Genomic DNA, 15030 nt, shown 5'->3' on the forward strand with positions numbered 1-15030 from the left:
GACTGAACTTTGGAGCCGCTGGGCGATTGTTGTATAGTTGACTTAGAACTTTCTGTCAATTTCTACTCTACAGCAACGTGACTCAGTTATACGCATGTTCATACTATTCTCCTATTACCTTCCGTCATCATCCATTATGACTGGATCTAGTTCCCTGTGCTATGCAGCATGATCTCATTCCCAATCCACTCCAGACATTATGGATTGCACCTAGAAACCCCAAACTCCCAATCCATCCCACGCCTTCACCCTCCACCTTGGCAACCACATCTGTGTTCTCCATGTCCATCAGTTTGTTTAGTTTCTACAGATACGTTCATTCACACCATATTTCAGATCCCACGTATAAGTGATATCACAATGTATTTGTCTTTCTCTTTCCGACTTACTTCACTTGGTATGAGCATCTCTTGTTCCTTCAATGTTGCAAATGGCCTTCTTTTGTTCATTTTCTGGCTAAGTGGTATTCCTTTGTGTGTCGGTACAACATCTTTTAGTTTAATTATTTTTACTTTTTCCATTATAGCTGGGTTTCAGGGTTCTGCCAATTTTCTGCGGTACAGCAAACTGAGCCACACACACACACACACACACACACACACACACACACACATATGTATTCATTCTTTTTCTCACATTATCCTCCATCATGCTCCATCATTAGTGACTAGCTACAGTTCTCAGTGCTATGAAGCAGGATCTCATTGCTTATCCATTACCAACGCAATACGTTTGCACCTATTAACTATAGATTCCCAGTCCATCCCACTCCCTCCACCTCTCCCTCCCCGTCATCGTTGGCAAGCACAGTGTGTTCTCCAAGTCCATGAGTTTCTTTCCTATGGAAAGTTTCACTTGTGCGTTATATTAGATCCACATATAAGTGATACCGTATGGTATTTGTCTTTCTCTCTCTGATTTACCTCACTTAGTATGAGAGTCTCTAGTTCCATCCATGTGACTGCAAATGGCATTCTTCTCTTCTTTTTCACGGGTGAGTATTCCATGGCATACACACACACACACACACAGATCGATCACATCTTCTTAATCCATTCATCTGTCGATGGACATTTAGGTTGTCTCCACGTCGGGGCTATTGTGAGTAGTGCTCCAGTGAACACACGGGTGCCGGTGTATTTTTCAAGGAAAGTTTTCTCCAGATGTATGCCCAAGAGTAGGATTGCTGGGTCATATGGTACTTCTCCATTTAGTTTTCTGAGGTACCCCCATACTGGTTTCCATATAGGTGTACAAATTTACATTCTCACCAACAGTGTAGGGGGTACCCTTTTCTCCACACCCTCTCCAGCATTTATAATGCTTGACTTGATAATGATGGGCATTCTGATAGGCGCACGGTGGTACCTCATAGTAGTTTTGATTTGCATTTCCCTAATAATTAGAGATGCTGAGCATGTTTTTCATGTGCTTCTTGGCCATCCTCATGTCTTATTTGGAAAAAGGTATATTCAGGTCTTTTCCCCAATTTTCATTTGGGTCGTTGGGTTGTTTGTTGGTTGGTTGGTTTGCTTTCTGCTGTTGAGTTTTTTAAGGTGATTGTATCTTTTAGTGATGAAGCCCTGTCAGTTGCATCGTTGGAAACTATTTTCTGCCATTCTGCAAGGTGTCTTTTGGGGTTTTTCATGGTATCCTCTGCTGTGCCAAAGATTGTCCGTTTGATTAGTCCCATTGGTTTATTTTTGCCTTTATTTCTGTTGCCGTGGGAGACTGACCTAAGAAAATTTTGTACGGTTGACAGCAGAGAGTATCTTGCCTATGTTCTCTTCATGGAGTTTTATGGTGTCTTGTCTTACGTTTAAGTCGTTAAGCCCCCATTTTGAATTTATTTTTTGTGCATGGTGTGAGAGTGTGTTCCAGTTGCATGGATTTATGTGCAACTGTCCAGTTTTCCCAGCACCACTGTCTCTTTCCTGTCCATATTCTTGTCTCTTTTGTTGACGATGAATTGACCATAGTTGTCTGGGCTCATTTCTGGATTCTCTATTCTGTTCCATTGGTCTGTATGTCTGCTTTGGAACCAGGACCACACTCTCTTGCTTACTGTAGCTTTGCGGTACTGCCTGAAGTCTGGGGGAGTTATGCCTCCTGCTTGGTTTTTGTTCCTCGGGATTGCTTTGGCAATTCTGGGTCTCTCATGGTTCCACATAAATTTTTGGATTCTCTGTTCCACTTCAGTGAAAAATGTCATGGGGAGCGTGATGGGGATTGCATGGAATCTGTAGGCTGCTTTGGGTAGCATGGCCATTTTTACAAGGTTAATGTGTCTGACCCAGGAGCATGGAAAGTCTTTCCCTTTCTTTGCATCCTCTAATTTCCCTCATTAATGTTTTATACTTCTCAGCATATAAGTCTCTCACCTCCTTGGTCAGGTCAATTCCCGGGTATTTGATTTTGGGGGGTGCAACTTGAAAAGGTATTGTATTTTTGTATTCCTTTTCTAGAATTTCATTGGGAGTCTACAGACATGCGACTGATTTCTGAATGTTAATCTTGTATCCTATTACTTTGCTGATTTTTTTTGATCAGTTTGAGTAGTTTTGGGGTTAAGCCCTTAGGGTTTTCTCTGTATAGTATCGTGTCATCTGCACACAGTGACAATTTCACCTCTTCTCTTCCCATTTACATACTCTTTATTGCTTCTGTTTGTCTAATGGCTGTGTCTCCAGCTTCCGAAATACTAAGTTGAATAAAAGTGGTGAGAGTGGGCATCCTTGTCTTGTTCCAGATTTGAATGGGAAGGCTTTCAGCTTTTCTCCATTGAGTGTCATATTAGCGGTGTGTTTCTCGTGCATGGCTTTTCTTATGTTAAGGTATGCTCCCTCTGGAACCACTTTGCTAAGAGTTTTTACCATGAATCGATGTTTGACTTTGTCAAATGCCCTGTCCACATCTACTGAGATGATCATGTGGTTTTTGACTTTTCCTTTGTTCATGTGGTGTGTGACGTTGATTGATTTGCATACGGCAAACCATCCTTGTGCACCTGGGATGAATCCACTTGGTCGTGGTGTATGATGATCTTTTTTCTATGTTGTTGATTCAGTTGGCTAAAGTTTTGCTGAGAAGTTTTGCATCTACATTCATCAAAGATATGGCCTATACTTTTCTTTTTTGGTGGTATCTTTGTCTGGTTTTGGTATGAGGGTGATGGTGGTGTTTGGGAGTGTTCCTTCTTCTGCAACATTTTGCAAGAGTTTAAGGAGGAGGCGTATAAGTTCCTCTTGGTATGTTTGAAAGACGTCGCCTGTGAAGCCATCTGGCCCTGGGCTTTTACTTGTCAGGAGAGTTTTTACGACATCGTCAATTTCATTTCTAGTGATAGGTCTGTTCAGGTGATCTATTTCTTCTGGATTCCGTTTTGGCGGGCTCTAGGTCTCTAGAAAGTTGTCTGCTTCTTCTAGATTGTCGAATTTGTTGGCATACAACTGTTCATGGGACTCTCTTATGGCTTTTTGTATTTCTGCAGGATCCATCAGGATTTCTCCTTTTTCATTTCTTATTTTGTTGATTTGGGTTTCTTTCTCTCCTCTTCTTGGGGAGACTGGCCAGAGGTTTGTTGATTTGGTTGACGTGGTCAAAGAACCAGCTCTTGCTTTTGTTGATTTTTTCCATTGTTTTTTGATTCTCTGTTTTATGGATCTCCTCTCGGATCTTCATGATTTCCTTCCTTCTGCTGACTTTAGGTTTTGTTTGTTCTTCCTTTTCGAGTTCCTTCAGGTGGTGGGTTAAGTTGTTGATTTGAGATTTTTTCTTCCGTTTTGAGGAAGGCCTGTCTTGCTATGAATTCCCCTCTGAGCACTGCTTTTGCAGCATCCCATAGATTTGGAGGGGTTGCGTCTTCCTTATCCTTTGTCTCCAGGTATTTTTAAATTTCCTGCTTGATTTCCTCATTGACCCATGGCATCTTTAGGAGCACGTTGTGTAGTCTCCATGTGGTCGGGTTTTTCTCATATCTTTTCCTCTGGTTGATTTCTAGTTCCATGTCATTGTGGTCAGAGAGATCCTTGAAATAATTTCTATACTCTTAAATTTGTTGAGGTTAGCTTTGTGCCCCAGTATGTGATCAATCCCTGAGAGTGTTCCAGGTGCACTTGAGAAGAATGCGTATGCTGATTTTTTTGGATGGAATGTCCTGAAAATGTCGATTAAGTCTCACTTTTCCATTGCGTCATTCAGGATCTCTGTTGCCTTCCTGATTTTCTGTCTAGAGGATCTGTCCATCGATGTGAGTGGGGTGTTAAAGTCTCCTGCTATTAGTGTCCTCCCATCTATTTCTCCTTTTATGTCTGTTGGTGTTTGTTGTAGGTACCTGGGTGTTCCAGCATTAGGGGCATATATGTATTGGTGAGTGTAACATCCTCTTCTTGAGTGGGTCCTTTAAGCATTAAATAGTCTTCTTCTTTGTCTTTCTTTATGGCCTTTATCTTAAAGCCTATTTTGTCTGATTTGAGTATTGCAACTCCTGCTTTCTGGTCTTGTCCATTGGCATGAAATATCTTTTCCCATCCCCTCACTTTCAATCAATAGGAGTCCTTTGCCCAAAGGTGAGTCTCTGGTAGACAGCAGATTGTAGGTGTTTACTTTTTTTTAATCCAGTCTGCCACTCAGTGTCTTGTGATAAGAGCATTCAGTCCATTGACCTTTAAGGTAATTATTGATACATATGGATTTATGGCCATTTTCAACCTTGGTTTCCAGTTGATTCTATGTTTCTCCTATCCTCCTTTTTTTGGGGTTGGATGATTTCCATTTATTTTGTGCTTGAGTACTTTTCTTTTGAGCTTTTGTGAATGTGAACCCTTCCTGGATTTGCTTGTTTTAGCCTGATAGTCATACAGGCTCAAGCATATTATTGTTTAAAAAAAAAAAAAAAAGAGTCTCTACTGTCTTCCTTTCATTCCCCACATTCTAAGATTTTGAAGTCCCTTGTTAGCATCTTCATGTTTGTCCCTTTGCTGTTCCTTGTGTTTATCATCGATTTTACTGTAGGTTGTTGGGTTTTTTTTTTTTCCTCTTTTAGATCTGTATGCTGGCTTATGTAAGTGTTTGCTTTCCAGTTGTGGTTTTCTCCATCCTATTTCTTCGTACTTCTTCTTTTATTTAGAGATGCCCTTTCGGTGTTTCTTGAAGAATGGTTTAGGTTTGCTGTACTCTTTTAGCTTGTGTTTGTTGGAGGAATTCTTTATTCCCCCTTCTATGTTAAATGATATTCTTGCTGGATAGAGTATTCTAGGCTGCAAATTGTTTCCTTTCAGAATTTAAGTATATCTTGCCCCTCCCTTCTGGCCTTTACTGTTTCTGTGGAGAAATCAGCCTTCTGCCATGTGGGTGTTCCCTTAGAATTAACCCTTTGTTTTCTTCTTACTGCCTTTAGAATCCTCCCTCTCACTTAAACTTTTGCCATTCGTATCATAATATGTTTTTGTGTGGGCCAGTTTGGGTTCAACTTGTTTGGGGCCCTCTGGGCTTCCTGTATCTTGATACCAGATTACTTTGTTTAGTGTTGGAAAGGTTTCAGACATAATTTCATTGAATATACTTTCAATCCCCTTTTCTTTTTCTTCTCCTTCTGGAATTCCTATTATGCATACATTGGCCCTCTTTGTATCACCCCATGGATCTCTTATACTGCTTTCATGTTTTTTCATTTGGTTTTCTGTCCACTGTCCCGACTGGGTGATTTCCATGAGTCCATCTTCCAGGTCACCAATTCCTCCCTCTGCATCATTCATTCTGCTCGTCAGTTCCTTTAGCTCAGTTTGTGTCTCTGAACATGAATTTCCTAATTTTTCTCTGTTCCTACTTACACATTTCTGGTTCCTTTCCAAAGGAATCTGCATTACTTTTCACCTCTGCTCTTAATTCCTTGATATTCAGACTCAATTCCTTCAGTAGTTTCACCTCCTCCCTTTTGAACACAGTGTCTATCAGACTACCAAGGACTGTTTCATTTTTTTGCTGCTTCATGTGAATTCTCCTGTTCCTTTAACTGGAATTGGTTCCTGAGCTTCTTCATCTTGCTTATGGTTTTCTCTTTCTGTGAGTTTAGGGAAGCCAAACTGAAGTCTTGGAGGGTGACTTCTATCAGGAACACCCTTGTATTTTTGGGGGGTTGCTATTTTTCTTCGTCATGGGAATTTGAATATTAGGTGTCTTGTTCTTTGGTATGAGCAGGCTGTTATCCCCAAGGTGCTGAGTGTGTTCCCAGGGAGCAGGAGGCAATGCTTAGGGGTAGTAGTCAGTGCCTGGCTGCTGGGCTCTTAACAGCAGCAAGGACCTGCAGGAAGGTGGCACAGCCTTCTCCTTATTGAAGGACCCTGGGAAGTGTGGATGAGACTTAGGCGGATTTACAGGATGCCCAGAGCATTTGGCAGTGGCAACAGCAGGGTGGGTGTGTTCCCAGGGGAGCAAGAACAGCAACAGGTGGTATTCCACTGCAATGTCCTCCTCTGTGGTGCCCTCTGAGGTGGCCGGGGCTGCAAATGATTCCTGATCAGGGTCCCCCAGAAGCAGTGATTGTGAACTGGGAGGGACTTTGGATGAAGGATATACCCTTATGAGAATCAGAGAGGATGGGAAAATGGAGCCAGTAGGGGTTTTAGTGGCTAGGAGAGATGATGGCCCAGTTGTTGGAGGGAGAAAGTGAAATTTAAGTGGGAAAGGAGGGCTGAAAGGTTATTAAGGAAGACATAGTTCCTGACACATGTCCATTGGTGCAGACTGCTTAATACCAAACCAATTGTTCCTAATTGTTGGATCTCGTTAGGAGGACGAACAAGGAGTATGGAATTGCTTTAGGTTTCCTATTTGACAGCTTTCCGGACAAACATCAGGAAGAAGGTATCCTGCCTGAGCCACCTTCCTGTATGACCTTGAGCCACAAGGGGTATCTACTTTATCCTTTCAACTGTAAAATGGGGATCACATCATAGGACTGCTCGGAAGAGGAGTATCAGGATATAGGGGCTGTTGCTGAAACACAGGGGGATTGCCAAGCATCCGCTGCCACGAGTCCCTGTAAGAGGGTCCCAACAGCAGCCAGGGCAGCAAGGACAAACTTCTTCCCGCCCAACACCAATCCTGGCCTCCCCAGGGTCCTGAGGATTGTCCTCCACGTTCCCTCCAGTAACAGAAGCACTGCAAGTCAACTTCCAAAAATATAACATACACTTCAATATTCCACTTATTATAGTAACATAAACCAAACCAAAATGTGGCCCTTTCAGGAACCCAAAGAATTATTCCTGCATGCAATAAATATCCCAACCACTGGCTTGGCACAGAAAGAACTTCACAAACCCCCCAAGCCCGGGGCATCACTGGGAATCCCACAGAGCCAGGTACACGGCCCAAAGGGTAGTTGAACATAGGACCATGTCTCTCATTCACTGTCTGGAATGCCTCTTAAGAAAGCTGCCAGGAACTCTGTTCCTCATAAGCCATCTCCCTTAGCAGTTTTTTTTTCATTACAGAAAAAGCAATCATTGCCATTCTGTAGGGAGTAATGGGCCCAGCCTAAGAGAATGAATCAGCACTCCTTTTTCTCCTTTGGAAGATCTCCTCCCAAATACTTTTTGCTCAACTGCTAGAACTCCCTTGCCCCCAGGGGCCCTTCACCTATATATCACCTCCCAACAGAACCCCGGGCATCTCAGGTTAATTTAAAAGACTGCTGTGCCCAGGTTTGGCTCTGGATGTGGCACCAGGGACAGAGTGGAGTCAGGAGTTGGTCATTGGGAACATCGTGCACCATTTGGCCAGTCCTTGGACAGAGGCAAGAAGGCAGGGCTTAGTGCCCTAGGAGTCTCACTCCTGGCAGCCAGACACACTGGATCCCAGCTCTGGTGTTACTAGCTCCTTGGTAGTCAGGTCCAGCCCCTTGTATTGCCCCGCCTCCTGTCCTAGATGCACACTACCCTCCACTCTCCACACCAGAGGCTCGGACACACTACACCGGCCATGTCCTCCCACACTCGTGTGGCCCTGGTGACTGGCTCAAACAAGGGTATTGGCCTTGCCATTGTACGGGAGCTGTGTCGGCAGTTCTCGGGGGATGTGGTACTCACAGCCAGGGATGTGGTTCGGGGACAGGCGGCAGTGAAGCAGCTGGAGGCAGAGGGCCTGAGCCCACGCTTCCACCAGCTGGACATCAATGACCTGCAGAGCATCCGGGTCCTGCGTGACTTCCTGTGCAAGGAGTACGGGGGGCTGGACGTGCTGGTCAACAATGCGGCCATCACCCCCAGAAGTAAGTGGATGGGAGTTCCCATATTTGGATGGGATACAGCCTTGTGAGGGTGGCCAACATGGCTGTGACAGGGCACTGGCTGAATCTCAGGTGTGGGGTCTAGAGCCCACTCCCCAGAGAGTGGACATACTGGTGGCCAGAGGGAGCAGAATCCTTCCAGACTGACAAGTCCCTTCCAGCCAGAGGGCTCCCGAAATACCTTTGGTCAGACGGTTTAGGACTGAGTCCAGATTTTCACAATATCACTCTCATGGAATTTGGGAGCCCTTCAGTGAATTTTTAACTTATGTTGACATGAACAAAATCTGGCAAAGCATGGGACACGCAGATCCCATATTTGCTCCCTTCACTTAGCCTCCCCTGATGGTGCCATCTTACAGAACTCTAGAGCACGATCAAGCCCTGAAATGCGCACTGGCACAACGCTGCGAAGGAAACACGGACATTAATTAATATTCATCAGAATACATAGCACGGGAGTTCCTGTCATGCTCAAGGGTAACAAACCCAACTACTATGCCTGAGGAGGTAGATTTGATCCCTGGCCTCACTCAGTGGGGGAAGGATCCAGCTTTGCCATGAGCTGTGGTGTAGGCCACAGACACGACTTGGATCCTGCCTAGCTCTGGCTGTGGTGTAGAACGGCAGTTACAGCTCCGACTGGACCCTTAACGTGGGAAATCCATATCCATATGCCTAGGGTGCAGCCCACCCACCCCCCCCCAAAAAAAGAAAGAAAACATATTACAAAGAGCTACCATTGTCAAAATTTTCACATAAGGCTAATATTTATTAACTCCATTTCCTTCAGCTCTAAGAGCTGCCAATCCCACACCATTTCATACTCAGGCAGAAATGATGATGAAAACCAACTTCGTGGGAACCCGAGATGTGTGCACCGAGCTTCTGCCGCTAATAAGACCCAAAGGTGAGTCTGAATGGAGCCCAAGATAAGGGGTTTCAGGCAAGATCTGGGCTCCGCCTGCCTCTGGCCTCCTCTGCGGTCCCAGCTCCCTCTCCTCTTCCACTTCACTGGCAGCAAGGCTGTGTCCCCACCTTTCCAGGTGCCTGAGGCCACAGGTCCTTCTACACAGTCCAACTGAGTCTTGCCTCGGTCCAGCTGCTCTTTGCACATCTGGCCCTTTCTTCTCTTCCCACCTTAACGCAAAGGTCTCCTCTGAGAGCCCTTTAACTTGCCCCATGCCCGTCACAGCTGGGCTTCCCTTAGGACTCCACCCAGACCTTCTCACCCCTCCTTCCCGCTCACAGTGACCTGATTCACCTTTCGTCGTTGCTTGTTGGCTTTTTCTGATTCGGGTTTCGGGAGCCCAGACTACCATCAATTCATTATGCCCCCAAAGGCTTTCCCTTCATCTCTTCATTTCACGTTTTCTTTTGACTCCACCTGATAGAATATATTATACATATATTGGTTAAAGATGCTAAGCGAAGCGCACACTTCGGAGTCTTGGCCAATTCAGGACATCCCATACCACCCTCAGGGTCAATAATTTACTAAAAGTACACAGAACTCAGCAAAAGTCTGTTAAACACACATGAGAGTAAACTAGGAAACAGAGACTAGCTCAGGTCAGCAGTGGTCAAGGTCTCATGGCACAGGGTCAAGAAAGACCAGGATGGAGTTGCCACATGCCCTCTCCCAGCAGATCCTGGGGGAAGCACGAGTTTCTCCCTGAAACAACAGGAGACAGCACCTGTGGAGCATTGCCCACCCGGGAGCTCACACTGACCATGGTGTCCAGTGGCCTTGGTGCTTGTTGCTCACTTAGGTGTGGCCCAATGAGCACTTTGCTCTCCTGACTCTTCAGCCCCTCCCAAGATCCACCTCATACCAAGTACCCCAAGGCCCCAGCATAGTCACCTGTTAACACAGATTATAGAGCGGGACCCTAGGTAACAAGTCCAGGCCAGGCTTCTCAGGCAGGACATTCTAAGGGTTTAACATTTCCTCCAAGGCCCCTGGCCAAGGGCTGAAGCATCCTGTGCACAAGCTTAGGCCTTCCCTTACAGAGAGCACCCAAGGGGGCTTTCCTAGGGCTCTCTTACATCCAAAGGACATCAAGCAACTACATCTAGTACAAAAGTTATCTAACAGAGCAACAGTCTGAGATATATGCCTAATAACTGCAGGAGGCAACTTGGGGGAGGGATACTTTGAGAGGAACAGATAAACCTACTTCCACTTCATGTGTTTTGGCAAATTGTGGTCTCCCCTTAGTCAACTGCTATTTGGACATTTTTAGCATACAACTGTTTCTTCAACTATTTGACAGATATTAAGCAATAAGCCAAGGCATATAAATTTTTCTTTCTTTCTTTTTTTTTTTTTTCTTTTTCCCTTTTCTGGGGCTGCTCCCGCGGCGTATGGAAGTTCCCACGCTACAGGTCCAATCACAGCTGTAGCCACCGGCCTACACCAGAGCAACAGCACCGTGGGATCTGAGCCACATCTGTGACCCACACCACAGCTCACAGCAGTGCTGGGTCCTTAACCCACTGAGCAAGGCAAGGGATCGAATCCGCAACCTCATGGTTCCTAGTCAGATTCGTTAACAATGCACCACGATGGGAACTCCACAAGGCATATAAATTTTTAAAGATATTTTCTTAGAAAAATATATCTATTTGCCTCAGAAATCACAAAACTAGATGTGGTGATGATGCTTCTACCATGGGTAGAGAGGGACACATGATTATGGAGAGAAGACTGAAAGAAAGTAAGGAGGTTATGGACTGTGTGCAGCTTCAGAAACTTGGTGGCTCTTTGTCAATGGTGCTCCTAAGCTTTCAATCGAGTCACAATTAGACATTTACAGGTTCATACTCTGGACTGCTACCATAACCCACCAGGGGACTAAAGCCACTCAATCGAATGGCCACCTTGTTTCACCAATTTACAACATGGAAAGTAGCTGCTACTCAGCTCCCCTCGATTTTTGTCATCTACTCATTTTCCATCAGTGTGACAACCAGAGGAGACTGTCACTCAGTCTCCCAGGACACTTGACCCGCAACATCAGTACCTGCCTTGACGCCTTAGACAGGGGTTCTCCCACCAGGGTGGAAAAGCCAGGTCCAGAAACAGCATCTCATCTCAGCAGGGCACAATATAACTTCCTAGGCCTGCCACCTCCAGCCCAAATTCCCAGCTCTGTGTCCAGACATGGCCTCAACAAGTCTGTCTCCTACACATCTCCCCTCCTTCTGACTGGCTGGCAGAGGAAACATTCAGGGGCCTTGGAGTCTCAGAAGATGCTAGAGTCTTAGGAACAATGAGCCAACTCCTACCTTGGGGCTGCACCCATTTCCACTCCCCTCCTGCACCCAAAAAGACACTGCAAGGAACCACACCTGAGGACAGTCCCTCCATAGTATCTGCACCTCCTCACCCAGGAAGACCTGCTTCTGACGGCCCCTATCATGTCCTACTCTCATTCCCTCTTAAGGTCCCTTTGAATCTCTCAGTGGCATGCTCACTGGGCATCTCCGAAATAATCAGATTCCACTGCCCCTCTCTGTCCTCCAATAGCCAGGACTGGAGGCATTACTCGTGAGTGAGAAAAACCCAAACCCAGAAAAAAATGCATGAAATTCAGACCCTGAAATGAATGCTTTTAGCTTATTCTGACTGAGCCTCCCAAGATGAATGCTGTCTGATCCCCTAGGAACTGCCATTCATAAACCCACAGGCCCTTGGCAGGTCAAGACACACCTGTCCTAGAGCACTGGCCAAGTGACCATAGACCCTCAGGTGGCCCCAAAGGAGGCCACTCTCCTGAGTGCAGCGAGGACTCCTCTTATTTTCTGAGCATTTTCCTCCATACACCAGTTGCCTTTTCTTATGGGAATCTGGGCACTGCCCTCCCCACTAGAGCATTTCATTCCCTGACATCATCCATACACGATGCTCAGCAGATGATCCAAGGCCAGTTCATGTCCCTCTCTCACAGAGGCACTCTTACGTCTTCACCTAGCAAACTGCTCACTCCTGGGGAATTGGGTCTATATCCTTCTGGTGCTCATGTCTCTATATAAGGATCTGTGTTGTATTACAGGCAGAGTGGTGAATGTGTCTAGCACTGAGGGTGTCAGAGCCCTTAACGAGTGCAGCCCTGAATTGCAGCAGAAGTTCAAGAGTGAGACCATCACAGAGGAGGAGCTGGTGGGGCTCATGAACAAGTTTGTGGAAGACACAAAGAACGGGGTGCACAGGAAGGAGGGATGGAGTGATTCGACCTACGGAGTGACAAAAATTGGGGTCTCTGTGTTGTCCAGGATCTACGCCAGGAAACTGAGTGAGCAGAGAGCAGGGGACAAGATCCTCCTGAATGCCTGCTGCCCAGGGTGGGTGAGAACTGACATGGGGGGACCCAAAGCCCCCAAGAGCCCAGAGGAAGGAGCAGAGACCCCCGTGTACCTGGCCCTTTTGCCCTCAGATGCAGAGGGGCCTCACGGTCAGTTTGTTTCTGACAAAAAAGTTGTAGAGTGGGGTGTTCTCCCTGAGAGCTTCCCCTGGGTCAATGCATAATTTGTGTCCTGATTTCCCCAAAAGGGTACTTACACTGTCAATGTATCCTGATGCAAAAATGAAAAAGAAAACAGAGAACCAAATTGTCTCTATTAAGTCCCCACTCACAGAGGGCTGCTCATTCTGTGAAGGCTTATGTGATTACTTCTCTGACCCCAAGGAAGGGAAACATGGAGTAGATGACAAATAATGTAAACCAATCAAGAGATGAATAAATGGCTCTTCATAAAGGTCCACGTGTGCCGACTGTTCCTATGCTAAAAAGGCTCAGACATGGAAGAGACCCAAAGGCAGGTCAAGAGAAGCGCGAGCATAACTTGGGACAACCCCCGTTATGCATCCGGTCAGACAGGAAATCCACTGAGCTTTGCGGGTCCAAGTGGTCTCTGCTGCAGCTACTCAGATCTGCCTTTGCAGCAGGAAAGTCGCCAGAGAGGGTTCATAAACCGAGGAGCATGGTGACATTGAGACCGTGGGCTTTAGCTCAGCAGCCAGCAGTGTAACACGGGCAGCATCACAGAGGGAGGATATTTGCTCTGGTGTCTTTAAACCCCAAATTCAATGGGACAAGAGCAACTGTGTAGTTGAAGTGTGAGGGGGCACTTTTATGAAAGATGCGGACCTAAGAGAATCAGAGCCGGCAGGGAAGAGGGAGTGTGCAGGTGTGTTGGTGGATAGGAGAGATTGTGGTCCAGTCTATGCAGGGAGGGTGTGTTGTTTATGTGAGCCTGGAGGGGCAGGAGGCCTGCAACGTCAGTAATGAGTCCAACACCCACGTGGTAATGGTGCCTGACGCAAACAAGGATTGCCCATGGTGTGGGAGCTGTGCCAGCAAGGGACATTCCCAGAGGACAGGCAGCAGTGAAGCAACTGCAGGCAGAGGCCCTGAGCCTACAATTCCCCCAGCTGGACATCGGTGACCTGCAGAGCATCTCTGCCCTGTGCGACTTCCTATGCATGGAGTACCCAGGAGCTGCACCCTCTGGTCAATGATGGGGCCATCACCTTCCAGTGTATGTGGATGGGACCTCAAAGGATATAGGCTGGGAGGGTGGCCAGCATGGGTGGGTCACGGCTACTGCCTGAACCTCTGCTATATGGGATTTAGAAACTGTCCCCTCGGGAGGTGGAGAGATGGATGGACAGACAGGCAGATGTCCACAAGGAGCAGAATCCTTCCAGACAGACAAGCCCTTCCAGCCATAAGGACTCTGCAATACCTGTCATCCAGCTGTTAAGTCCAGATTTTCACAGCATCGCTCTGACTGAACTTTGGAGCCGCTGGGCGATTGTTGTATAGTTGACTTAGAACTTTCTGTCAATTTCTACTCTACAGCAACGTGACTCAGTTATACGCATGTTCATACTATTCTCCTATTACCTTCCGTCATCATCCATTATGACTGGATCTAGTTCCCTGTGCTATGCAGCATGATCTCATTCCCAATCCACTCCAGACATTATGGATTGCACCTAGAAACCCCAAACTCCCAATCCATCCCACGCCTTCACCCTCCACCTTGGCAACCACATCTGTGTTCTCCATGTCCATCAGTTTGTTTAGTTTCTACAGATACGTTCATTCACACCATATTTCAGATCCCACGTATAAGTGATATCACAATGTATTTGTCTTTCTCTTTCCGACTTACTTCACTTGGTATGAGCATCTCTTGTTCCTTCAATGTTGCAAATGGCCTTCTTTTGTTCATTTTCTGGCTAAGTGGTATTCCTTTGTGTGTCGGTACAACATCTTTTAGTTTAATTATTTTTACTTTTTCCATTATAGCTGGGTTTCAGGGTTCTGCCAATTTTCTGCACTACAGCAAACCGACCCAGTCACACACACACACACACATATGTATTCATTCTTTTTCTCACATTATCCTCCATCATGCTCCATCATTAGTGACTAGCTACAGTTCTCAGTGCTATGAAGCAGGATCTCATTGCTTATCCATTACCAACGCAATACGTTTGCACCTATTAACTATAGATTCCCAGTCCATCCCACTCCCTCCACCTCCCCCTCCCCGTCATCGTTGGCAAGCACAGTGTGTTCTCCAAGTCCATGAGTTTCTTTCCTATGGAAAGTTTCACTTGTGCGTTATATTAGATCCACATATAAGTGATACTGTATGGTATTTGTCTTTCTCTCTCTGATTTACCTCACTTAGTATGAGAGTCTCTAGTTCCATCCATGTGACTG

At 46.0% G+C, this 15030-nt stretch overlaps 1 protein-coding gene across 1 annotated transcript; it reads left to right on the top strand.

Annotated features, from left to right (window-relative positions):
• LOC110256480 (carbonyl reductase [NADPH] 1-like) lies at positions 7616–13055 on the top strand. Its single transcript, XM_021070959.1, has 3 exons — positions 7616–8272; positions 9084–9200; positions 12349–13055. The coding sequence occupies exons 1-3, from the start codon at positions 7930–7932 to the stop codon at positions 12819–12821; spliced, it is 933 nt and encodes a 310-aa protein (XP_020926618.1). The 5' UTR covers positions 7616–7929; the 3' UTR covers positions 12822–13055.

Source organism: Sus scrofa, chromosome 13, assembly GCF_000003025.6.
Source record: "Sus scrofa isolate TJ Tabasco breed Duroc chromosome 13, Sscrofa11.1, whole genome shotgun sequence".
In the NCBI taxonomy this organism is placed as follows: domain Eukaryota; kingdom Metazoa; phylum Chordata; class Mammalia; order Artiodactyla; family Suidae; genus Sus; species Sus scrofa.